Raw genomic sequence first — 26,989 nt, forward strand, 5'->3', positions numbered from 1 at the left:
GGCCCTTAACTACTTGAAATCTGGGATTGTGCCCTAGCCTGGCTGTTACCAGGAGGCAGAGGGTGGCTCTGCAGGGCCCTGTGGTGCTCATTTGTCCCTGCCACGTGTGTTTTTGTGTGCCCAGAGCGATGTCCCCACGGCGCAGCGGAAACGCTTCACACGTGTGGAAATGGCCCGAGTGCTGATGGAGAGGAACCAGTACAAGGAGAGGCTGATGGAGCTGCAGGAGGCTGTCCGATGGACTGAGATGATAAGGTGAAAAGGATCTTACAGAGCTCCTTGTGGTTTTTAGCTGCAGAGTGATCTGGTCAGCAGGTTCATTGCCTTCTGCTTGTTTTCCTCATGCCCATGAGGAACATTGTTTTTAAGTTATGGGCATAAAATTTGTCAGAATAGTTCTTGGTGATACCTCACCAAGTGGAGTGAACGTCTTCATCACAGTGAAGCTGTTACTTCATATGATGTGAAATACATTTTTTTCAAGGGATTCTTATTTTAGAACAGTTACAAAAGTTGGTAATTATAAACAACATTAATCTGGTGGGCAGTAAAAATTACTCTGTGTGTACACATACCTTGTGATGTCAAAATACAGATTATGTAGCCTTCAGACTGAGCATAATTTCTTTGGAAGGACTTAAGTTGTTCAGGATAAAACAGTTAAAAGTTGTGCAAGGTGTGTTAAATATGAGCAATAAAGATGGTGATTTGGTCTCATTTGCATCCTGAATATTTAGTTGTTTGGAAGGTATAGTTTAAAAACCAAAGTCTCAGACCTCAGCTCATCCTTGTCCCTGAGCACAGGTATCAGAGGCTGTGGTGCTGCCTGCTGGCCATGGACAGCAGTGACATGTAATTGTTCCCATTGTCCTCATGCCTGTGACTCTTTGGGAGGAAAAATGCACATTCTCAACAGGCATGGCTTGTTCTTCTGTAGCTGTTTCTGATGTAGAAATCCTCTCCTATCTCTTATCTATGGCTATAGGAACACTTACTTTATCAATTATTTACTGGTGTATTGAAGATTAACAGGCTTTAAAACAAAAAAGCAATGGTTAAAATATTAAATAGGGGACAGAATAATTTTAAATGGTTTGCAGCTTTCTTCAAGCTCTTTTCATTATAAAGTGTTATGCAGACTTGTCTCTTCTGTCTGAAAAGTTGCTAGATTGTTTGGGTTGCAATGATGTCGATGAAGTTTATTATGTAACTTTAGTTCCCCTAGTGGGAATTTCAATATTGTTCTCTGATCAGTAAAGAAGTAGCAGTGTGAAAAAACAGGTTCTGTTATTTTCATGATGTTATCCTTTTCAAAAAAAAATAAGAGTTACACACTGTTCCTTTTCCTTTTTTAGTTGTTGTTTACTCAGTAAACTTGGAATTCATTTCTTGTAGAGCATCCAGAGAAAATCCAGCCATGCAAGAGAAGAAAAGATCAAGCATTTGGCAATTGTAAGTATAGAAAAACAACTCACTGGCAGAAATAAGTAAAAACTTCAACCAATTAGCTGGCACATTTGTGTATGTTAGCTAATTATTTTTTGGCAGATGAAGATCTCTTAACCCTTCTCTTGTTGCCCAGCATGCCAACTTGGTAAGATTGGTCTTGAAGACAAAATGTGTTGTAAGCCACAGCATGTAGTGAGTGGCTGTGAACTTTGTGAAGTTAAATGCCAAAGTGCTGGGATTTTTTTCCTAGCTGAATATGCACCAGGATTCTTCTGAACATTTTTTCCATATTTGTTTTTATGGTGAAAAGTAGCAACTGAATAGCACATGTAGATTGCATTTACTTCAGCTTCTTTTCACTCTGTGAAGTATAGCTTACTAATTGTTACATTCTCCTTGCTGACCTCAAGCTCTTTAAATCCAAACCAGTGTTTTTCACAGTGAGATATTTGTCAAATAATCCTTTTGATATTGTGATTTGCTGATAACTGTTTTATCTTATTGCCTAGAAAATAAATATATAAATATTTATATATATATAAATATATAAATATATATATATATAAATATAGTGGGGTTTTTAAAATGCTCTCTGCATGAACTAGTGTCCTTCATAGAACTGTCCAGGTGTGATGTTCACATCCTAATTTTGTTGGTTCCCTGTAAATGTTAATTCACAATGAAGTTCCCATTGAATTTGATAAATGTGATAATAATCCTTTAAGAATTTTTCTTATGGACATGAGTTCTTGTGCTTTGAGAGTGTTAGTGAGTGTGTGGTGGCTGCTGCTATGTTGGGCTCCAGTTTCTTACTTCAACTATCTTGAGCAGGCTGTGTTTTGCCTGCATAGTCAAATTTGGATGTATCTGACAAATCATGACTCTTGTCTTTTTCTCTTCTAGTTTTAGCAGGCTGTTCAGTTCATCCAGCAATACAGCAAAGAAACCAGAACCTCCTGTCAATGTTAAGTATAATGCTCCAACCTCTCACATTACTCCATCTGTCAAGAAAAGAAGCAGCACCTTATCTCAATTACCCAGTGACAAATCTAAAGCCTTTGAATTCCTCAGTGAAGAGTAAGACATTTTGGTTTTATACTAGTAGATGTGCTCTATCAGGTTATCACTCTTTTAGTCCTCTGAGATTACTAGCATGCTGCTAAGTGAGGTATAATGTTCTCCTGAGGTGAGTGTTGATTCATATAGACTCAATATAATGCAGAGTGAAATATACAGCAGTGGGTGAATATTTTCAGCACCTGGCTGAAATACTCTACTTGGTAAATACCACTGTCTTTCAAAAAAGTGCATTTAGGCACAGGAGGCAATACTTGGTACACTTCTATATGCAAATGTTGTAGCTGGGCAATAACTGTTGGTACTTAAGGTTCATTTAAGAGTCAGGCTAACAAGTATCTGTAATTATTTTTTTCCTTCTGTGCTTTGTTTTGGCAACAGATGCTTGTGAGTTATGACTTCTAAAGCTCCTAGTAGAGGTACACAGCCCAAATTAATTTCTTTTAAGGATGCAATAGACTTTCTGGTTTTGCCTGGTTTTCACCAGTCCCTTAAAAATAGCCCACAGGAAACCTGGTATTTTGATAGGGCAAAAAAACTAGGGATATCCTTGGTAATCCAGTGCTTCCACAGAGATCTTTGTTGTTGAGGTTAACAGCAATTCCCATTTCACAAGAGATTCTAAAGAGCAAAAGTAAGAAGTTCATCAATCCTGATTCTTGCCCAGAACTGAAGCCAGTTTAGCCTCACGCCGGGAGCAGAAGAGAGAGCAGTACCGCCAGGTGAAAGCTCATGTCCAGAAAGAGGATGGCAGAGTGCAGGCTTTTGGCTGGAGTTTACCTCAGAAGTACAAACAGGTATGATGTTTTCAAGTGTAATGGTAACAGCTTCATGTTTTGTTACATTTAACTAGGGTATGATTTTACAGCTTGTTTGATTGATTCCAGCCTTTCTTTTTTTTAACTTAGCAGTAAAGAATCTTTCTAAAGGAAACAAAAATGTGGAACTCTCAATTGTGTTTAATAAATTCTGAGCAACTGATTCCAAAGATTGTAAACCTCTTTTAAAGGTAAAACTTTTCCTCTTTGTTTTTTTACCTAGGTGGCAAATGGTGGACAGGGTGAAAATAAGATGAAGAACTTGCCTGTACCTGTTTATCTGAGACCTTTAGATGAGAAGGATACCTCTATGAAGGTAGGATATTTCCAGCGATGTTAGAGAGATTTGGGCAAACTATAGCTGGAGTATTTTTGGTTTGGACTCAATTACATTATTTTTCAAATCAAGTTGTTTCTTTTTAAAGCATAGTGAAGATTTTATGTCTCAATAAAATGTACATTACTTGTTTTGTAATTAATAACTTAAAATGGATTTTGGGTATATAATAATGTTGATACCACTTAGCATATTTAACAATGCTTGTGTCTCTTTTTTTAGTTTGAGTTTCAAGTGAAACATTTATTTTTCTCCCAAGCTGTGGTGTGCTGTAGGGGTGAACCTGTCAGGAGGGAAGACACGAGATGGAGGGTCTGTGGTTGGTGCCAGTGTGTTCTACAATGATGTGACTGGTGTGGATGCAGATGGCAACAAGCAGCAAACAGGATCCCAGAGTAGCTTAGATAAACTAGACCAAGAGCTCAAGGTAAGGTCACTGCAAGGCACATTTAATAATAATTATATAATTAATAAATAAATAAAAATTATATCATTATACATCTTTACTGTGTAACTGTAGAGTGATATGGTATTTTCTAATCAGGTTCATTGGTAACAAATAGATTTTTCTTGGTTAGTCATTAGCCCAGGATATTTGGGTTATTGAATCCAACTATTAAATACTTTAATTCTTCCCTTGCTGGCAAATCTCAGGAGCAAATAAATTTTACATCAAAATGATGTACTGCTTATACCAGTGCTGCTTTCTTCAAAAATCATTTGTAACAGAACTGTTTATGTTCTAACTGCCATGAATGGGATTAATATTAAGAGCATAAAAACAGTCTTAAAGTCCTTTGGTATATCACATTAACCTGTGGTGATACTGAGTATGGTAGTTGGCTTGTCAGTAATGTTTTTATATTATATTGGTCTAACTATATAATTATGCAGTGTAATTATAATATTTTCTGTATTTTTAATATGTATCTATTATTAATATGTATGTATATATTTTAATAAGTATGAAATATGAAGGAGGTTTATATTTCAGATATGTGGAGAACAAGTAACTACATGTAATTTTACAATGGCATTGAAGATATTTAACTTCCCACATATTTATGTATATTTCTGTAGGTGAAAATGTAAGACCATAAAAGATCAAAGGTAATAATTCTATTCTTGTCCCCCTTTCTTCTGTTCATTTCTGCCTTTGTTGTGGTTCAGGATCAGCAGAAGGAACTGAAACATCAGGAAGAATTATCCAGTCTGGTTTGGATCTGTACTAGCACACATTCTGCTACAAAAGTTATCATCATTGATGCAAATCAACCAGGGAATATTCTGGACAGTTTCATTGTTTGCAATTCTCATGTGCTTTGTATTGCCAGTGTTCCAGGTAAATACTTGGGTTGGTTCAGCTCCTGCTTTTTTAACTGTTTCTTATTCAGCTTTTCTTAGGCAATGAAAACCCACAGATTTGTTACTTACTGTGATAAAGAATTAATGTAACACAGCAGTAGGAAAGTGTTTAATTGTACATTAAACTATTGCATTTCTACCCTGCTGTTTCACTCTTTAGGTGGCTGTTGACCTAAATTAACTGAAAATCAGAGAGATGTCAGCAGCCAAGGGGAGCTGTTTTGTTTGATGTACTCTAAACTGTGCAACAGTGTCAATATTTCATGGAATTGTGAATGTCACAAAAGGAATAATATGCTGGTTGCTTTTTTGACCTCTTCAGCCCCTTGAAGATAAGCAGCAAGTCTTGCAGATCCTCGCAGAGGGAATCTTTGTTGCATTTGAGTGTATTTTAAGTCTTGAAAGTATAAGAGGGTTGAACATGAGAAAAATGTTTTTTCTTCCAGAACAAAGGATCTATTGAACCTAAACTCTACATAAAGATATAGATGGGTGCCCTTGCATACATGCACTCTTATGAAATCTAATTTTAGAGGAAGATATAATTACAATATAAATAAGCTATGTGGAAAACCGCAGATTGAAATACAGTGAATGACATTGTAGGGCAGCATATGTCAATCTTGCTTTTGTTTTGTGAGCTTTGTGACAGCATCTTCCACTTTTGCTGATCATGTTAAAATAACCTTGTAGATAGAGGCTGTCTGCTTGTTTCATCTCAGTTTCTGGAGAGTTCATTCAGTTTGAAGCTTAATGGTTAGAGAAGTGATTCAGCTTTATCCCTATGAAAAACACCCAGTGACAGGGCCCAAAGGAATGGCCTGAAGTTGTGTCAGGGGAGGTTTAGGCTGGATATCAAAAAAAGTCATCCCTAGGGGGTGGTGGGGCACTGAAAGGACTCCCCAAGGTAGTGGTCATGGCACCAAGGCTGCCAGCACCCCGGGATTGTTTGAATAATGCTCTGAGACAAAGGATGGGATTGTTGGGAGTCTGTGCAGGGCCAGGAGTTGGGCTGGATCTTTGTGAGTCCCATCCAGCTCAGGATATTGTGTTATTCTGAGTTTAATCTCTTTCAGGGGCAAGGGAAACAGATTACCCTGCAGGAGAAGAAGGGTCCCAGGAAGCAGATTCCAGCCAAGTGGACAAATCCTCCCTGTGTGGCAGCATGACCAGCAACAGCTCTGCTGAGACTGACAGTCTGCTGGGGGGCATCACCGTGGTGGGCTGCACTGCTGAGGGTCTCACAGGGGCTTCTGGTGCCCACGACATCAATGGGGCCTCACCTGTGGCAGAGAAACAGTCAGGTATGTAATAAACACTGCAGGTGTGTCAGGGCTGGCCAAACACCTTGAGGTGCAGCTGGAAATGAGTGGTGCAGCCACTGAGGTGAACAGTGTGTAAGCACGATGACATAAACTCTCTCTTTAGATCTGTAAATTGTAGCTGAAAATGTGGTGGAGGTGACACCACATGTCACATGAAATGGGAATTGGCAGCTGCTTCTTGCAGGTACTTCTGAGAATTCTTGTGCCTGCTCTAGAGAGAGATTTTAATGTAATATTTGAAATTCAGATCTTGCCATAGAGTGACTAAAATAAATGCCTTGGATTTTGTCAGGTCTTAACAGAGATTTAAGTGAAATGGATTATTTTACAGACATTCTTACTGTGTTTTGTCATATGCCCTGCAGAGCTGCATGGTGATATGGTTGTCAGTGGATATGTGGTAGTTGGCCTTGTTCACTGCTGTCCTAGTTAATCATTTAATGGCCAATCTGAGCCATCAGTCACCGGGTTGATACTTAAAGTGCATTTGACATTTGTTTATACAGTGCAACCTGCTAAAATTTGGGCATTTCTCATGTGCTGTTTTTGATTCTGATGTGGAAATTGTGACTGTCTGGCAGGTATTCAGTTCAGTTTAAGTATCAAGTTCAGGCTGTTATGAACAATAGCAAATTCTATCGCAGCTGTTAAAAGGTTTTTCAAATTTGTTTGTTTCATAGATATTGCAACTGAAAATAATTCAGTAGATGAGAACATTCCAACGGCAGAGGAGGCAACAGAAGCAACAGAAGTCAATGCAGGGACAGGAGAGGACACAGCTGATATTGCACAAACTGGAGTCTACACAGAGCATGTCTTTACAGATCCCTTGGGAGTGCAGCATACAACAGAGGCATCCCCTGTGTATCAGCCTAAGTACCTAGTCTCAGTCCTTATACCTCTTAAAATGTATTTAAAAAAAGAAATATACATAAATACAACAATATGTTGTAGGAACATAGCATGGAGATAAAATGACTACTTCTTTTTTCCTTTTTGAGTGGGTTGAGGTTTATATAAGTAGTCTTGGTACAAGATTCTGCTTTGTGACTCTCTTCTGCCATTTCCCAGTGATAATAATACTGGCAGGTTTGAATGGAAGTTTTCCTTGTAAAAGTAAATGTTCACTCGAAGAAATTCATTGTTATTGAGGTTTTCAATCTGTGTTGTACTTTCATGTGTGGTTACTGTGTTTTTAAACACCTCATGTACTTCAAAAGCCAGTGTAGGAACTCTCAGTAGTGAGGTAAACACCTGGGTTATCTGTGTACTCCATTAAATGTGTTTTATCTGGTGTTTTCTTCTAGTACTGAATCAGAGTTATATAAGGATGTTGCAGTTCTGCCAAATGAGCAAGATCTAGTGAGAGAGGAAGCACAGAAAATGAGTAGCCTTTTACCAACCATGTGGCTTGGAGCACAGAATGGATGGTAAGGAAGTGCTAATCTTGTTACATTTATTTATAATAATTACTTTAAACTTGCTTCTTGTGCCTACAGGCCTGATAGCTGTCTCCAGTCAAGATTAAGCACAGGATGATCTCAAGAGAGCCAAAACCTTGAATGTTTTGCTGCATTTTTAGGCATTATAGAATTCAAAGGAAGTACTGTAGGTGATTAGCAAGCCCTTTTTTGTTAGATAGCTCTTCATCTGCAGAGGAGTTCTGGGTTGGTTTTTTGTTTGTAGTCAAAGAAATTGTTATAGTCTGTTAATTCCATAACTTTCAATATTTTAGTGTGCTAGAAAAATGTATTGTAATTTTTACTGCAGATGGATCTCCAAGTGAGTTTGTAATGCTTTAGGCCTCTGAAAGAGCCATTCTGCTGCTCATGTAGTTCTTCTTTTCAGTGTATACATAACTTCCAGTGGAAGATGAAAACTTATTTTCCCTTTGATTGTGGATTTCAGTTTATAAGGATTTTGTTTGTGGTTGTTTTTGTCTGGTAGTACTTTTAATCCCTCCTGATTTGTCTTTGCAGCCTGTATGTTCATTCGTCAGTGGCCCAGTGGAGGAAATGTGTACATGCCATTAAACTTAAAGATTCTATTCTCAGTATTGTGTAAGTCCTGAAAGAATGTCATGTAAATAATAATGAATTTCTGTTAAAATACTTTCCAAAGTAGTTTTACATTTCCTCCTCAGATATTGGTAATGTCAGTTGCCATAACTGCCTGCATGCTGTTTGAGAGACAGTGGAAAACTTCTGGGGAGTAAGGAAAATAAAAGGAATCTTGTACCTGTTGAAAATACATAGCCCAAAGGTTGAGCTGTAGCTATGCAAAGCAGTTATAGGTTGCTATCTTTGCTGTTTTCTTCAGGTGTTGTAGCCAGATCTATTTCAAGCTCTCTGAACTGGATTTTGATCCCTTGTTACATCCCTTCTCTTGAGCTATATTGTAGAAATCAAAACATTGGGGCTAATGTGACTGTAAAAAATATGCTGGAATATCAAATGTTATATTATAGCCTGGTATAACCAGGCTTTAAACCTGCCTTCTGAGCAGAGCAGTCTGACAGAGTGTGCTGTGCCTCCTTTTTCCACAGACATGTCAAAGGAATAGTCTTGGTTGCACTGGCAGATGGGACACTCGCGATCTTTCACCGGGGAGTTGGTAAGGATTCTGTTGCATCTGGAAACCAGGGAATTCTTAGCAGTAGTCAGGAAAGAAATGTGCCATTTACAAGTGATGTTTTGATAATGTTTTCCACAATGACCTCTTTTTGGGTTGTCATGAGAAATATTTCTTGTTATTTCAGTTTCAGATTCAAGTACTGTTTTTGCAGTGTTGTGGTTCATTCTTGGAGTGTTTTCTTACTCTGAAATGGAGAATGGGATAGATCTGATCTAAATAGGGAAAAGCCATCTGAAAGTCCACTTTGATCATCATCTCTCATTTTCATTATGCTCAATAGTCATGTATTCTGTTTTATTAGTGCTAAAAATTGTCTCTGGGCAAGTCCCTTGATGAGAATTTTTTAGATATCTCTTCAGAATTTCTGCCCAAACTGCTTCTGAACCAGCTCCATTCTTCAGCCACCAGAAATAGGACCTACAGGGGAAGGTCTTACTATGAGCAACTGGAACTTATCTATTTGCTTGTATTTCCCTTATTCATTTCATCTTTCCCTTGTGATGCTTAAATCCTTGTGCTCAGCATTTAAAAGAATTAAAAAGGTTGCACAACACTAATGCAAGTACTGGAAAAGATGAATCTGGGATGAAGTTGGTTTTGGTGGTTTTGTTGTTTATTTTTTTAAAACTCTCTGCAATGGCTGACAATACCTAAGTCTCCCTAGTGACTGTAATTGATGATCTGTGGCCTTAGTTCAGTCTACAGAAGAATTTTACTTGGTGTTGAATGCCCCAATTTAGTATGCTTTTAGTAGATTTCAGGTGCCTTTTTAAGATCTTGTAACATATTAAAAAAAAAAAAATCTTCACTGGCCAACACTTCAATGTTCAACCAAACAGCAGGTACCTGGTGCTGTGTGGGACATTGATTGTTTTCACAGGTACTGGTCCTAGTTAAGCAGATCCTGTAGCACTGGGTAATGTACTGATTTAAAAATGTTTTGCTGGATTTTTAACCTGAATCATTGTACAACCTTATTTTTTAAAATAAGGTAACATTTGGGATGTTAGTTGCTGGTTTTTTTTAACAAGGAGCCTAGCCATAAACTTGTACAGACTTACCCAGATTATTACAGTGCTTTAAAAAAAATTAGACTTTTGAGATAGTTTCTTATACTTCTAAATTTTCCTTAAACTAAACACAGGTTCCTAAGAGTTTTGATTTTTGTTTTCCTCCTGTTTTTGCAGATGGTCAGTGGGATTTGACAAACTATCACCTCTTGGACCTGGGCCGGCCACACCACTCGATCCGGTGCATGACAGTGGTACATGACAAGGTCTGGTGTGGCTACAGGAACAAAATCTATGTTGTTCAACCAAAGGCCATGAAAATAGAGGTAAATTCCAGTGGGGATTAAAATAATACTGTGTTTTAATGCTGCAGCTCAGACTCCAGAGTAACTCCAGAAACATCTGTTTTCATCAGTACAGAAGCAGGCAGCATAACAAATTTGTGTTTAGAAATAGCTGTTTTGGAAGACTTAAAGCTGTGATGAGATAGTTCTCACTTGTTGAAACCAGTTTTTGGGAGATTTAGTTATCCACTTTTAGCTGGCCAGAAGCTGGAAAGTGTCCTTGTGCAGAGTTTGTAAGGCCAGCACCCAGCTATTCTGTGTGTCTCATTTTGTGCTCCACTGACAATCAGAGATTTGTAAGTGTTAATTTGGAATGTACTCTCCTTCCAGTTAGAAAACAGTTTATGCAAGGTGTGTGAGCTGGTGTTTTATCTGCAGTGTTTAATCTGTCATCTCAGCAGCAGAAAGTGGCTGAGGTTTCTGCAAACTTTGAGCAGTGTAAGTGCTTCAGCTCCTGCTAATTGGCCTGAGACATGGGCCAGGCCTTTGAGGGTGACTGCTTAGCTCTTCTGAAAGTACCAATCACCCAATAATAACCTGCTTTTGTGAAGAGGACTATAAATATATATATGGGAAAACTGAAATGAAGTTGATATAGAAGTGGAATGGATTGTTTTGCTGGTGGATAGTGTGTGTTTTGCACAGGTGAGGTTGTTTATGAGAGTCAGTCATGATGGAACAAGGAAGAAAGACACTTTTTGGGTACATGTACCTTGTGCTGTGGCAGCAGGATCTCAGACCAAAAGAGCTCCAGCTTCAAGGGAGGCAGAAGCTGGAGCGGACTGGGATGAGATGTGTAAATGAAGACAGAGTAGGAAGACAGCTTTGAGATCACATTCAGGACAGGGAACCAGCAATTTTAGAGCATCACATGCTACTTGTAACTGAGCTAAACACTGTCTGTGATCTTGCAAATCAGAGGGCTGTGCTTGATTTAAAATTGTCGGTTCCAACTGTGTGAGAACAACAGAGAAACCTTTCTTATTCTTCCTTTTGTTTTACCTTCTGATTTGAACCCCAATGTTTCATAGAAGTCCTTTGATGCCCACCCAAGGAGGGAGAGCCAAGTGAGGCAGCTGGCATGGGTGGGGGACGGGGTGTGGGTGTCCATCCGCCTGGACTCCACCCTGCGCCTCTACCACGCCCACACCTACCAGCACCTGCAGGACGTGGACATTGAGCCCTATGTAAGCAAAATGCTTGGTAAGTTCCCAGGAGAAACTGCTGTGTGCTTGCTGTCTGCAGTTTCCTTTTCCTGCTAGGGATCAGGCAGTTCTCACTGCAGATTTGAGTTAAGGGTGGGTGGAAAGGCCAGTTAAAATCAGTTTGTGCAAACTTGATTCTGGAAGCAGAAGCCTGAGTCGATCTGTGAAGCATGATGGAGGTGTTGGGTCATTTGTCACAGTCTGTTGACCTTACCTGGTGTCTAAAGTATCCTTAAAAACTCAGAACTAAGGAGGAAAATGCTGATTGAATTGGGCAGGCACCAATAGAGACACTACAATCTTTTTTTCTATACTGATACATTTTTTGTAGCTAAAACTGGGAAGAATCTATTACCTGCCTAGAAAAATTGCCTCTTTTTTCAAAAAAACACCCTCAAAATAGCAAATTTTTATTGCTGTTGAACCTAGTAAGCTTTCTGATTTTTTCATTAGTATAAGAGCAGTTTGACCACCTACATTACATAACAAATACAGGTAATTAGGCTCTGGGAAATCATTCACAAGTCACTGCTGTGCATTGCACATGGCTGGTCAGCCTTCTGCTCCCCTCATCATGCTAATAAATGAGAAATTAATTTTAATGGATGACAAACCACTATCTTATATCTGTAAACTCACTTTTTTGTTTAAGAGCTGGTGAGCCCCAAAAGATTTTACTGTGCAGCATTAAGGAGCTGTTATACCTTTTTTGCTTTTTCATAGCTAATGTTAGACTCTTGTATTATAAGTTTTCAATCTAATTACAGTGTTGTAGCCTTCTGGGTTATCTTTACAACTTAAATGTACTCCTCTACTTTGTTTCTGTCAGAAGTGGGAGGGAATTGCTTGTCTGTGTGATCTGGGAGGTGGATTTAAGATTCTCTGTTGTAGAACTAAAATTATTCTTGCTTTATAATTTTTGATGAAAAGCATCTTTTGTTTTTAGGTACTGGTAAACTGGGATTCTCATTTGTGAGAATCACAGCACTTATGGTGTCTTGTAATCGTTTATGGGTAGGAACAGGAAATGGTGTCATCATCTCCATTCCATTAACAGAAAGTAAGTAAAATGTCAATGAATGGCACTGTGCAATATGCTGTAGGTGTAAAAAAGTATTAAACACCAGTCAGATGCTTGCCAGTGGATAGAAAGCTTCAATGTCAGGTCTGACTCTTTCAGGTTTTTAACAGATCAGGCCTGTGTGGTGTTTAGCACCTAAATCTGTGTATGTGGTTACAATTACTCTGAGAAAATAACACATCTCCAGAATCTCCTGTCCTGCTGTTGGAGCAGAGTTGGCTTGAATCAAAGGGACACTTGGAAGCCTTAGAGGTGTTCTGAGCATTAGCAGCATTAATAGAAATTTATTGCTTATATGAGATATCATTAGTTTTCTAATTAATGTTGTTTTTGATTGCCATGTGATCACAAAGTAGATTTTTCTTTGATTTGACCATGTTGGTGGTGTTCCTAATACAATTTGATTTGCTTTAGTTCTTGAGAATCCATCACAAAGTGGGTATAAAGGACTGGAACAGAAGTAGCAGACTGCTTTAGAGGACATGTTCAGAGTTATAGGAGCTGTGAACACATTCTTCAAACAGGGCACTCACATCCTGGTCAAATTCCTATCATGTAAATTCTGTTTTATGCTTAATAACAGACCCCAGACTCTTGTCACAGGCTGAAACTAATTGAGGGCAGTTGAATCTCAGGAGAAAAGAACAGCTCAAGGGCAAACCAAATCTTAAATAGGTAAAACTTGGGAAGAATCTCTGAGTAAATTGATTGCATTTAAACAAGAAAAAAAAAGCCCCAACACTTGTGCCTGATACTCATGTTATAACAGGTGGACAGAAGTTTCAGAAAATAAAATGCCGATCTTAGATAGTCCTAATTATACTGTTGTTACCTAGGAAATAGTGCAGTCTGATAGGTGAAGTTTTAGGGTGATTTAATAGTGAAAACTCTTCATGTTGTATCTGCTTTGTTGAACAGCAAACACATGCATTGTTTCTCATATTGTTCCATTGCATTCTCCATCCATTCAGTAATTGTCTTTCTTTTGCCTTGCATGAATGTACTAAAGAAGGACAGACTTCTGTCATGGATTTTGAGACATTTTAAATCACGTTTTCAAAAATTATAGCTCTTAATTTGCATCAAGATAATTTAATGTTTCCAGAGTTTCTTTTAAACCAGGAGTGAACATGAAGAATTCCCTATTAAAGCTGTTGAGTTTCATTTTAGTTCTGTTGGTTGGTTGTGGGTCAGAACAGCCTTTTGGGAGTAGTCTGATAGTGGGGCTGAGAACCTTGGTGAGAAATATTAATGGTTTTTAAAAGCAGTCACATCCTTGCACGAGCAGTGGTGTCTTTCAGTCCCCTGGGTCTCAGTAGCAGGGCAGCAGATGATGTTCCAAAAGGGTACATGAGTCGCTCTGTATTATTCTGGAGCCTCCTGCCACAGAAAGAGAGAAAGGGGAAATGTTGCTAATCAACAATAAACTCAAAAATACGTGACAGTGCTTTTGTGGTCTATTTTGTACTGAAATTTCTATAATAAGATGCTGTTCTTTGTGACTTTTGATTGACTCTTCTGTAATTAAATATCTATTGGTTTTTTTAGGAGCTAAAATTTTAAGCTCTACCTTATCAGAAACCAAAATATGAGTGGTGGGTTCTCATTAATCCTTCTCCTCTACTGTCATACCTATCCATTTCCCCTTTCCTCCTTTCTCACTAGCTGTAATCCTCCACCAGGGACGTTTACTGGGGCTGCGGGGTAAGTGCAGATCCTGAACCAAAACCTATTTTCAGGCTTCTAATAGCCACTTTGAGGCTGTTTCCCACTCCTTATAGATTTACCCTTTGTATGTTCCTCAATGTTTTTCCACTTGCAGTTACTGCATTGCAGCAGTTTTATGTTTGCTAAATGGCCACCAATCTGCTCAGCAGTTTAGCATATCATCCTGTGTTGCAGCTGAACTGTCATATAGACTGTTTTTCTTCCAGCCAATGTGATACCACATCTTATAACTTTGTCATTAATCCACATCATTTGCTGTCTTGTTACAAATCACTGTTTCTTTCACTACTTTGATAGTCTTTGGAATGGAGATGGCTTGTATGTCTAGCATGAGTACTTCTCTAGTTTAATGTACTTTAAAACTTCTTAGTAAAATCTAGATGTAGAATGATAATAGGGTAGCTCTTTCATGGCCACAGGTGGCTGTTTCCTGAGAATTTTTGCTGGCAAGGGCATACATTATGATTAGTTGGAACAAAACTGTCTTTAATTACGTGTTTAAGTACATGGAATTTGCTCATACTGAGGCACATTAGAGGTACCTATTTTCTATGAAAGATAGTCCTGTCACAAATTATTTTTTCCCAAAACTAGGATATTGAAATCTGGTGTTTATGCTAGACTAATAAGAATCCTGCTCCATTTTCTGATGTACTTAAAATAACAAAGCATGCAGTCTTTTTCTTTCCAGCTCTGTCTTGAATTGGCATTGCTGCCTTTCTGTTTCATTTTTATCTAAGTTGGCTTTAGCTTTTAGATGGTACCATAAGGTTTCTTAACAAATAATCACTTCAGCAATTTGTGTTTTGAAGTAGAAAACAACTCCTTCTTTTACAGCCAATAAATCAGCAGCAGGCTCTGGAAACCGTCCGGGGAGTGTGATCCGTGTGTATGGAGATGAGCACAGTGACAAAGTGACTCCAGGGACATTCATCCCCTACTGTTCCATGGCACACGCACAGCTCTGCTTCCATGGCCACCGAGATGCTGTGAAATTCTTTGTTGCAGTACCAGGTGAGGTTTTGTTACCATCTTCAAAGTTTTTTGGGGGGTTTTTGTTTGTTTGTTTGTTGTGGTTTTTGCCTTCATTCACTTTAGGCAAAAATAGCAAGAGTATGAATTCATACTTTCAGAAAGAATGTACTGTATTTTAATTACAAGACTTGCCTGATTGCTAATTTTTTGCTGTTTAGTGGGAGGAACAGAGCTTGATCACAAGCAAGGACTTTGCTTCCATCTGTGAAAAAGATTCTGTGCTAAGTGAGCACTGCCAGTTAAGAAGGCACTCACCTGCTTTAGGTGTTGTAATCCACAAAAACAGAAGGTTTTGCTCTGAGATAATGCATAAAAAAGTGTTTTGTTTTTCACCCAGGTCAGGTTGTTTCCCCTCAGAGTAGTGGTGGAACAGATCTAACACCTGATAAACAAGCCCAAGAGTCCTTCAACCAGAGTCCCTTAAAATCAATGTTGGTGATAAGTGGTGGAGAAGGATACATTGACTTCAGAATGGGTAAGAAATCTGAGCTTTAAATGAGTCATACTTGGTACTGAAGGGGTATTAACCACATAATAACTGCTGCTGTAATTGCAATGAGTGCATTTGTATGGTCAGAATATACAGTCTTTACCATACACTGCAGAGTTAGAAGTATTTTTATTCTGACACCTTCAGCTTCTTCTCTCAATCAATCATGACCTTAGGGATGACTGTGTAAGAAGGTTTATTTGAAGCTCTGGTTTGGAGTAATGCACCACCTTCCTGTTTATGCTTTCAGTCTTTGGCAGGTTAATTTTCTGTCTCAAACTGCTGGAAAACATGTCCTTAGTTACTTAAATATGCAGACTGACTGAAATAAAGTCGTGTTAAGTAAAGAATGCTCAGTGTAAAATTTTTGAGTGGGAAGGAATAAAGTAGACCACTTATCTGCATGCCCATCATATTTGATCACTGCTTTTCTTGCTTTTCTTGGATAGCATCTAGCCCATAAAAAGAGTTCTTGTTCAATTTTTATATTGAACTCTTTGGGGAAATAAAGTGAGAGCTGTTGTGATTCTGTGCTTATAATCTGCAGCTGGAGATCTTGACAAAAAGTGCATTAGAAGGTGTCACTACTCTTAGATCTGCTTTTGACCTTTTGCCTAAATGTCTGTAGTCTTTCAAAACCAGCCAAGCAGCAAAACAACCCACATAAACCATTACAAAGGAAAACCCAGGAAGGCCATCCCAAATCCCATCATCCCACTAATCAATGGCAGCAGGTGAGGGTGTTGGATTTCTGTGGGAGGCAGGGCTGGAGGCAGTTCTGTGCCTCAGTGCAGTAAGGGCTCAAGTGCTGCAGTCACTCCAGAGCAGCTGGAAGGAACAGCCATATTCCAAATGCTTGTTTTGCTGTCCCTGAGCTGAGTGCCAGTGCTGCCTTAGCCCAGCCACAGCCACCATGACCCCAGCAAACTGGTCAAGAGCAATTTGCAGCTACTTTCTGTTTAGCTCCCTCAGCCCTCCAAAGGAGTCTAACCAGAACAAAATTTGATTTGACGTTTTCCTGAAGGTGTAGGTCAGTTCCTGATTCCTCTGGTTAAAGTGACCTGGATTGATGGTCCTGGCTGTCCATGTGCAGTTCAGTGTCACCTTTGTTCCAGTCAGCTCCTTCACCCAGAGTTCAGGTGCAGCTACAAAACTGCTCTTCTTTTTGAAGAGCTATAAAGGAGAAAATGCTCAAGGCTGTCTTTGCCACTGTGGGCAGAGTTGTGACAAGCTGCAATAACTGGAACAGGCAGAAAGAGTGGGAAAGGTTGACCATGGACATGAATGTGGTATTGTCTCACATGTGCTCAATTACAGCTTTTGTCCCAGGGCATTTATGTTTAGGTATGTCCCAGCACACTCTCTGTGGCAGAAACATCTCTGTGTCTGCCTGGTAGTTTGCAGATTAGGAGGTCTCTGTACATCAAAGAGTTATAAGTAATGAAGCATGTAGAAGATGAATAATACTTTTGAAACTGCCATTATTTTTTGGCCTAGAAGTAAAGAATATGGCCAGCTGAACACTGGGCTCTGAGATAATTATGTAACACACTCTGTTGACATTCACAGACTTTAATATGTTTTTATTTCAGCATATGGCGGTAACACTGTCTTTTTAGTGTTTTTCTTGTTTTTTCTTGATGCATATAGTGTTGATGCTGTTCTAGTTATTGGCTGCCTCAACCAAAGCTGTTTTTTTCCAGGTGATGAAGGAGGAGAATCTGAACTCCTGGGGGAAGCTCTACCACTTGAACCTTCTGTAGCCAAAGCTGAGAGGAGTCACTTGATAGTGTGGCAAGTCATGTGTGGCAGTGAGTGAGCCTGTAGGATGCAGTTGGAGACTTTAAAAATGGGGGGGGGGAAGCTTCTGCATGTTTTTTTTATTTTGTGAACCTGTTTCACTACATGATGTTGGAAGCATTTCTTTGCTGTTTATCTTTATATTGCAAATCTGTCATACCTTTAGCTATACAGGAATTAGCTTGTGCTGTTTTACTGCACCCGTGTTAAGTGGAACAGTGTGAGGAAATCAGATGTTTCTCCAGCTGGTGTGCACACCACAGTGAGCAGCTGGAACAGTTTTACTGTACCACAGCAATCTCATGTGTTCACTTCTTTGGTAGTCTCACTTGAGTTCATTCAGCTTTGTTCCAGCTGAGCTTTATTTCACTGTATAATGCATAGGGTAAAACAGCAAAGTTATTCCCAGAGTATGAAAAAAATGGACAAATTAGAAGATGGATTATTAAGACACATCCAAATACTCAGTGAGGGCTAAAGCAAGCTGTATATTTCAGCTTTTGATTTCAAACCTGGAAAATCTTGCTCATATAGCGTACACGGTTTAATTTGTTACATCCTTCAGAATTTGTGGGGGGAAAGAGGAGACTGTATAGGAATTAAAATGAAAATATTTAAATAAAATAATATTTTCACAATTGAACCTTAATGTTTGAGAACTGCTGCCCTCAGTAATGAGCAATTTTGAGCATAATGTTTTTCCATCTCCCTGACATGGAACAACTCTGTTTCCAAAGGGTATTCTTAGGTTGATATAAATTGGAAAATAACTGTAAAATTCTCAATCAGGGGATATGTTTTGTTCTTTTCTTGTCTTAATTCCTTATGTCCTAAGCACTTAGAATGATCTTCTTTGCCTAGCTGGTCAAACTCATAAGGCACTATGTGTGTAAAGGTTGGAGACCTTAATTGGAGCATGAGAAAAGACTGAGAGTATACAGGAAAAAACTCACATTCTGCTCAAGTGAGATCATAAAGGAAGTGTAGTTCCAGATAATTAGGTACAAAATATAGTTTTTGTAGCTCCATATCCAAATTTAGTAAAAAAATACATAATTTAGCAACAATATTATCAGGTAACACAGAGAAAATTACTGAAATTCAGGAGACTAATATTAGGCTGACATTCTGTCTACTCACCATCAATCTTTTTTATCCATAAATGTGAGTTTAAGACCATCTTCCTTTTACATTGAAATTTCTGCATTAGTATCAGACCTAAGTTAAACTCTTCATTACTTCTGTACTTCAGAAGATTTAAAAACCCAGATTTGCTCTTTAATTTAGTCTCTGGAAAGTAAAAGTTTTGAGGGGTTTTAATAAACATCCAGCATTTACCCCTAAAAGGCTGGAGCTGTTCAGATTAGCAGAGAAATTTAGTAACTCGATTATGTGAGAGAACTGAACAGTTTCAAAGGAATAAATATAGAAACACTTTTTTAAAACTGCCTAAACATTTTTATGCAATAGGAGCAGTTCTGGTCTATCAGGCAAACATGTGTTTATATATTTTCTTAATTTTTTAAATGAACACATTTAGCTGAGGTCTATTGTGTAAATATATATTTAGGCAGCTTTTTCAAATGCATATCATAGCTGATAAACCAGAAAATCTCCATTCAGGTCTATTGGTTAGATTTATATATATAAATACTTTTTAAGCAACATATTTTGTACACAGCTGTTCCTCTCGTAAATATGTATTTAGGACATGAACTATGTAGTAAAAATCCTTATTAAAGATGTTTAATATCTTGGTAGTATTTTTCTCTTCAGAATGCCAAAAGCAATGAGAGCATGTTGTTCATAATTTGCTTTCCATATTCATCTTGAATGTCACTCTTAAAGTACTTTAGCTTAAAGTATGGAAGCTTATTAAAAATTATACAAATACTAATTATACAAAAGTAACCTGAGTCAACATTCTTAGACCTATTTTAAACTTATAGGCATGTGTGCTGAACATGAAGCACATCTGAATTAACTAATGGGATTGGATGTTTTAAGAAAAATGCTGTCTAAACTTTTACTGTTGTGCAGAATCTTCACTGTGAGTGGTGCAGTTTCATTGCTTTTTCTGCCATTTTCTTGAATTAATTTTTTTTTTTTTTTTCTCTTTGGAAAACACAGTCTCCAAAGTTTTTTACTCACTGGTTGATTGTCACATTCTCATGTTCTCAGAAAAAAAAAGCGCACAATTCTGTTCCTTGGTTCTGTGTAGGCTTTTATTTGTTATTAGAGACAAGCTGTTCTCTCTGAGTGGCGTTGCTGCTCCAGCTGGAGCAGTGTAACCTGACAAGTGTGTACCTGGTCTTTTGCCAAATGGAGCTGCCCCACCGTGCCATTTTAGTCACCTCAGTGGGCCAGTCCTTGCAAATATTTCAGAGAATGATTGATTGCTTCTGTCCAAAAGCAGAAGGGTTTTAAAGCAGACAGTAGTTGAACTGTGTAGCACTATGGGTGTAGATAAGGGCATGTGCACTTCTTTGTATTTCTCATTTAAAAACTTTATCCCCTGACCTAAAGTACAGTAGGTTAACTGGGTCCCTGTTGCCATCACAGTGTGCTGGGCTGTATAAATCCTTTTAAGGTCACTTTGAAAGGTGAATAAAGCACGCAAACCCCAGGCACTGGGATGATAATACACCCTCAACTCCGTCTCAAGAATGTGTTTATGCATTACACTCGTGATTAAAGCATCATATAAATAGGAGCTAATCTCTTGATAGCTACAGCTTGTTAATAGTTTGGAAACATTTTGAGCACAAAATATGCAGCACATGACTTGCCTGGGTAGGGGTGTTTGCATGGTGAGGGTGAGGCTGCATCGTCCATTCCTTGGGAAGGTCTTCCTGTGCCGGATAGGATTGAGCTGACAGAGCGTAGACACTTTATCATAGGCTGCCTTAGTAACAAACAAATGTTAAATCTGTTTTATTATACTAACAGTTCTAAAGAACGTGTGTCTTTAAAAAATGCTGTGTAACTGAATATTTATTTCCATGTGAGTATTATAAAAGTTACCAAAGGATTAAACCTGACTTAGCACTCTGTAAATGGCCCTGTTGAGGTGGGCTTTGTGAAGGTCCCGCTTTGTAAAACAAGACATGGTAAACTCAAATACAGTTCTTCTGTAGGGATATGAAATGTTCTTTTCTAATAGGGTTATGCCATATTGTAACAACCTATATTGCACCTCAAAGCATTTTTCTATACACTAAATGTCTCTCCCACCCTCTAACAGATTAAGTTTCCTTTATTAATTTTGTTGATGCACATTTCTCAATCTTTTAAACATATATTTTAAACATTTTATGGTCTGTAATTTTTGAAAGTTTTGTCTGTTGGACACTTTACGCTGAATTTTACTTGCCTCTGTAATCTGAGATGGATTCTACAGCGTTAAACTTGCTGTCTGTTAAAACTTGAGGCTTCTTTTCTGTGAGCAGAAGAGCTCATATAGCAGTGTAGTTATTTCAGTATTTATTTCTATTATTGAATCCATGAGGTTCAGAATGTAACTTTGTACATGAAATATATATAAATATGTATATGAAACATGCATCGGGTCAGTGTGTTCTTTGTAATCTCATGGTAATTTTACAGAGTTGTGGTGCTATCCAAAGACTCAGTTTTGGGGATTTTACACTAACACCAAATATTGTCATTATCAATGGTGTGTTTGAGCCAGTCCAGGACTAGTGTTACCCTGTTCTCTCATAGCAGGCCCAGACAAAAACTGTGAATAAAAGCTGTGATGTCTGTACCTCTCTTAAGATGCACATCTGGAGGAGATCTGCTTAATGCAGCTTGGATGAAATGGATGCTGACACTCAGATTTATTTTTGAAATTGTTTTAGCACAGATTCATCAGAGCTCAAATGCTCGCTGGTTCCTTCCTGCTTAGCAAAGGAAATGATGTGTTTTTAGGGCAGAAGAATGAGGGCATGGTGACTGCAGAAACAGAGCACTAGGCCAAGGCCAGGGTTTCATGTTTTCCCAGCTCCCCTGCCCCTTTCTAAGCACATTTGTCCCAGCTGTGTCCTGATCAGTGTGTCAGGAGTGGCCCTGAGAACCCCAGGGGCTGGGGGAGCCCCACTTGGTGCACAAAGCCCCCCTGCCTTCCCCATGAGTGTCACTGCTGGTGTTATTGCTGCCCTTGGGCACTGGTGAAGGGTCCACATGAAGTTATTTAAAACTTCCAGAACAAAAAAGCTTCAGGTTTTTTTTCACAAATGCATATGCAAACACTGGAATCATCCATGGATGAGAACCACCAAATGTCCTGTTGCCATGGTTGTACCACCTTGAAGCTTTATAAACCTGGTGTTTTTAACAGTTTTTTTGTGCAGTTAGTGGGGTTTTCCTGCAAGATTTTTGCCTCTCCAGAACTGATGTGCTGGTGCATTTCCCTCTCCTCACAGTGATGATTCTGGGGCTGTGTGCATTCCCAGGCAGGTCACACACTGCGCTGTGCTAAAGCAGAGTGTGTCTGTATTAAAAGGGAAAAAACATCATAAATCTTCACTCTGGGAGTGCTTCAGCTGTTCCAGCAGCCCTGGAACCCCTCAGGTCTGTAGGTAAGTAATTGAATTTTTCAGATGCAGTGTTGAGAGAGATGTGAGAATAGAATTGTGAACTGAGCTAAGGTCTTACAAGTGCTATTTGGAGACTGAAGTTTGAAGCCATTGGAAATAACAAATCTGTCTGCACTGGGCATTGGAACATGGGAAAAGCACTCACTGTTTCTGAGGTGGATTTCTAAAAAAGTTCTCTCAATTTTATCAGTGTCCTACACAAAGAGGTTTCCAGGGCAGAATACACACACTGTTTAACTTTTTCAATGCAAATGCTTTTATTAAAAAAATACTTTTTTTTTTTCTGAAAATTAACCCACAAACCTACTGAGGGAGACTATTTACCTTTTTCTACAATGGAATAAATAGTAAACCAAAATTCTGGGATTCTTTTTGCCTTCACCTCCCATTTTCAGCATCCTGTCTATGCAATACAGTCTGGAGCTGGTACTGAATATCCTGCTGATATCTGATGCACAAGTGCCCCTTAATTCTACTGTAGAACAAGCTGTGAGAGGCCTCTGGCCAGCAACTCCTCCAGGACTCGCTGTCATTCTGTGTGGTTACACTTCAAAAAAAACCCTATTTTGAGCACAAATAGTTTCCTGCTTTTTAAAACACTTCAGGATGATGGTGGGAAGGGAGCTGATGGGAAGAGGTGTGGATTGGTGCTTATTACACTTCTGCCCAGGAGCAGTCCAAGTTGTGACACAAGATGGTGCTCTTACAATCCAAACAGAACGTGGAGCTCGAGAGAAAACTCATTCTGCTGGAGCATTCCCTTCTCCCGGCCTTCCTGCAGCAGCCAAGCCTCAGCTTCCATGAAACAGCTCTCCCAGGTGAAGCTGTTGTGTGTGAGGAAGGATGGAGGAACCCAAGCACTTGGTCACTCTGGGGTTCAGGAGCTGCTCCCCTGCCCTCACCCCTGTGAGTGCTCCAGGTGGGATTTGCCTCTGCTCCAGAGCTGGGACTTCTAGTCCAATTCACCTGATGCCTGGTGAAGGGAAAGCTTTTCCTTTATTAGACAAATGTCCTGCTGGGCACTGGGATGGAGCTAGGCAGGATGGGGGGGATGAGGTTTCCTGGCACTGCAAGGGCTGAGCAGCTGCTCCCCAGCATTCCCCTTCCTGCTGCTTCTCCAGCCTTCAGGGAAGTTCTGTTCCAGTTTGCAGGTGCGATGTTAAAGGCTCCCTTCACTCATTCGCTGCCTGAGAACAGCAGTTCTAAACCTGTGAGCCAGCAGCAGGAGTGGCTGCAGGGCTGAGGGGGCTGATGCTCCTTACATCTACCCCAGACCTTCCCCTGCCCCCCTCCAATGCTCAGGGATTTTAGGGCACGTTGGGGGTGCTGCCATCTCCTGCTCCTGAGTGTTGCTGTGTCCAGGGGCCTTTTAGGCTGTCTCAGATTTGGAGCTTAAATGAAGAGGAAAAGGGGAAACACCCCCCCCCCCCCCCCCCAAAAAAAACATGCTGGAAACCTTCCTAGATATGACATCTGCTTTTCATGTCCACCTTTTGGTACATAGGGCTGAGATGGGATCAATATCCTGGTGTCCCTGAGGCTCAGACAATTTTACACTTGTTCTGCCACTGCATGGGTGTTCCTTGACAGATGCTGTTGCAGGGATGCAGGTGCCACACATGGCTCTGTTGCTGCTTGGGGCATTTGCATTCTGCTCCTGGGATGGCACAGAGAGATCTGTGGGATGAGCAGCACATGGATCAGGTGTGAAATGTTTCAGTCTTTCAGGCCAGACCTGGTTTGGGGTGGGTAACTGCACAAGGAAATGTTGTTAAAGGCTGATGAGGGAGGCTGAATCCAGGGGAGAAAAGGTGCTGAGGACTTTTTTGGCTGCTAATTCATGTGTTCAATGAGAGAACAGCAGGATGTGTGTGTGGGAGGGGAAAATTTAATCCTTGTCAAAATTGCCCTAAAGGTAATGAAAATCCCTGAGATAAGAGAGAGGTGAATTGTGCAGCATCCACAACCCATTAGAGTCCAGTTGACTCACTTGCAAATAAACACTGTGTGGGTGCTTGGGAGCTAAAAAAGCTCTTCTGCCCTTTGCAGATATGCTTGTGTCTCATTCCCCCTGAAAAGGAAGGAAGGGAGGGAGGGAGGAAGGAAGGATGGATGGATGATGGATGGATGATGGATGGATGATGGATGATGGATGATGGATGGATGATGGATGGATGGATGATGGATGGATGGATGGATGATGGATGGATGGATGATGGATGGATGGATGATGGATGGATGGATGATGGATGATGGATGGATGATGGATGGATGATGGATGGATGGATGGATGATGGATGGATGATGGATGGATCGATGATGGATGATGGATGGATGATGGATGGATGGATGATGGATGGATGGATGGATGGATGGATGGATGGATGGATGGATGATGGATGGATGGATGATGGATGGATGGATGGATGGATGGATGGATGGATGATGGATGGATGATGGATGGATGATGGATGATGGATGGATGGATGGATGATGGATGATGGATGGATGGATGATGGATGGATGATGGATGGATGATGGATGGATGATGGATGATGGATGGATGGATGGATGATGGGTGGATGGATGGATGGATGATGGATGGATGGATGATGGATGGATGATGGATGGATGGATGATGGATGGATGATGGATGATGGATGGATGATGGATGGATGATGGATGGATGGATGATGGATGGATGATGGATGATGGATGGATGGATGATGGATGATGGATGGATGGATGACGGATGGATGATGGATGGATGGATGATGGATGGATGACGGATGGATGATGGATGGATGATGGATGGATGGATGGATGATGGATGGATGGACAGATGGATGATGGATGGATGATGGATGGATGATGGATGGATGGATGATGGATGGATGATGGATGGATGATGGATGGATGATGGATGGATGATGGATGATGGATGGATGATGGATGATGGATGGATGATGGATGGATGGAGGGATGGATGGATGGATGATGGATGGATGGATGATGGATGGATGATGGATGGATGGATGATGGATGGATGATGGATGGATGATGGATGGATGATGGATGGATGATGGATGATGGATGGATGGATGATGGATGGATGATGGATGGATGGATGGATGATGGATGGATGGATGGATGGATGATGGATGGATGGATAGATGGATGCTCAGCCAGGCCCAAGCTCAGAGGTTCAGGGGGTGCAGGACCAGCCCTCCTTGGCATTGCAAACTCAGCACCAGACACAAGGTACCCATCCTTGCCTTGCTCAGGGCTGTGCAGATTTCCATATGTGGGATGAGAAAATGAGGAAGGACATTTCCAGAGGAAGGAAGGTACCAGGAGCGTCAGAGAACACCAGGACAAAATAAAGGTTGGATGCAAAGGGGGTGAGGAAACAGCTTTTCTGCTTTTTGGGTGACGACCTGCAATCAGCTGGGTGCAGCAAGTCAATGACTGGCTTTTGCAAACATTTTTAATTGTTCTCTGAACTTTCCAGGGTGCCTGGAAGGTTATTTCACCATAGCAACCTGCATCTGCAATAAAGCCCCAAGTGTCACCTCTGGGCCAAGGCTGTGGCTGAACTGCAGCAAGCTGTGAGCAGAGAGGTGGATGTGCACCTCTGGGGGAGATGGAGTTCACACCTTGGTCCCTGTGGGACTGCTCATCCTGGGAAGTTACAGCTCTTCACACCCTTCCAGTCCAGCCTCTGCTAAAATCCTGGTCTGCAAGAAGCTCATGAAATGGCCAGGGGGGTTCATCACTTCATTCAGCCTGGAAATCACACAAATGGGTCAGAAACCTTCAAAACAAAGCATGGAGGAGAGTTTTGAGGAATTAAGAGATTTTAACAAAGCTCTGCTGAGCCACCAGCAGCGTTCTGGGCTGACAGCAGCAGCACTTGGGTGTTGAACTGTTCTTGTTTTGTGAGCTGGACTTTGCAAGCAGTGTGAGATGTGATCTGAAATCAGACATAAAAGGGTGAAGGAAATGAGAATAGGTCCCAAGGAGAGTTTTCAGAAGGAGGCAGTACTGGTAGGGTTTCATCTGCTGACCAAGTGGCAGTGAGTTAAGAAAATTAAGAAATTAAGATTTTAATTAGAATAGGAGCAACTTAAAAAATTCAAGGTAAAAGAAACATACGAAAATTTAAGGTAAGAGCAATATAGGCAGTTAATGATTACTAGGTGTGCTTAGTTAAAAGCAAGGCTACATACCTTTTGCTTGTAGAAAAAATGTAAATTAGTCAACGATTGCCAAAATGAAATGAATAGCCCAAGGATATCTATAATTTACTTGTGTTAAGTTGTGTTTGTAGAAGGAGACATGAAGAATAGACTATTGTGGAAAAGAAGAGGACCATGTCTGCACCTGCAAGCAAGAGATCTAAACTACATCCAAGAGGACTAAGAAAGCTGCCAACAAGACACAGCTGAAAGGTTCAAGCCCGAGGAAAAGGAAGATTTCATTATGATCAATTAAAAAGACCCCAGACTCATTTCAAAAGAAGGACTGAGCATGCCCAGAGAGGAGTGGAGCTCATTGTCATGCAAGACAAGAGCAAGCAGGGTCAGGCAATAAATATGTAATAGGTGCATTGTATAATCCTATGCATATGTAATGGCACATCTTTGGGAGAGGACTCTGGCCTGTCACCCAACCATGATAAACATACCATCCC

The 26,989-nt window shown here is 40.1% G+C and overlaps 1 protein-coding gene across 4 annotated transcripts in view; it reads left to right on the plus strand.

Moving 5' to 3' along the window:
* Positions 1-21,260, plus strand: part of SPAG9 (sperm associated antigen 9) — a 58,303-nt gene extending 37,043 nt beyond the window's left edge. For 2 of the 4 annotated variants that reach the window (XM_058852481.1, XM_058852483.1), the window contains 19 exons: positions 125-255; positions 1,396-1,452; positions 2,353-2,526; positions 3,194-3,323; positions 3,568-3,660; positions 3,941-4,108; positions 4,852-5,023; positions 6,123-6,350; positions 7,052-7,247; positions 7,679-7,801; positions 8,351-8,431; positions 8,917-8,984; positions 10,193-10,341; positions 11,391-11,562; positions 12,511-12,624; positions 14,311-14,349; positions 15,211-15,387; positions 15,746-15,883; positions 17,602-21,260. In XM_058852481.1, the coding sequence (XP_058708464.1) occupies positions 125-255; positions 1,396-1,452; positions 2,353-2,526; positions 3,194-3,323; positions 3,568-3,660; positions 3,941-4,108; positions 4,852-5,023; positions 6,123-6,350; positions 7,052-7,247; positions 7,679-7,801; positions 8,351-8,431; positions 8,917-8,984; positions 10,193-10,341; positions 11,391-11,562; positions 12,511-12,624; positions 14,311-14,349; positions 15,211-15,387; positions 15,746-15,883; positions 17,602-17,717 (2,526 nt within the window). In that variant the 3' untranslated portion in view covers positions 17,718-21,260. The remainder of the gene's footprint in view (positions 1-124; positions 256-1,395; positions 1,453-2,352; positions 2,527-3,193; positions 3,324-3,567; positions 3,661-3,940; positions 4,109-4,851; positions 5,024-6,122; positions 6,351-7,051; positions 7,248-7,678; positions 7,802-8,350; positions 8,432-8,916; positions 8,985-10,192; positions 10,342-11,390; positions 11,563-12,510; positions 12,625-14,310; positions 14,350-15,210; positions 15,388-15,745; positions 15,884-17,601) is intronic. The other 2 variants (XM_058852482.1, XM_058852484.1) reach the window with 1 other exon arrangement.
* The last annotated feature ends 5,729 nt before the right edge of the window (positions 21,261-26,989 follow it).

Source organism: Poecile atricapillus, chromosome 17, assembly GCF_030490865.1.
Source record: "Poecile atricapillus isolate bPoeAtr1 chromosome 17, bPoeAtr1.hap1, whole genome shotgun sequence".
NCBI classification, from domain to species: Eukaryota; Metazoa; Chordata; class Aves; order Passeriformes; family Paridae; genus Poecile; species Poecile atricapillus.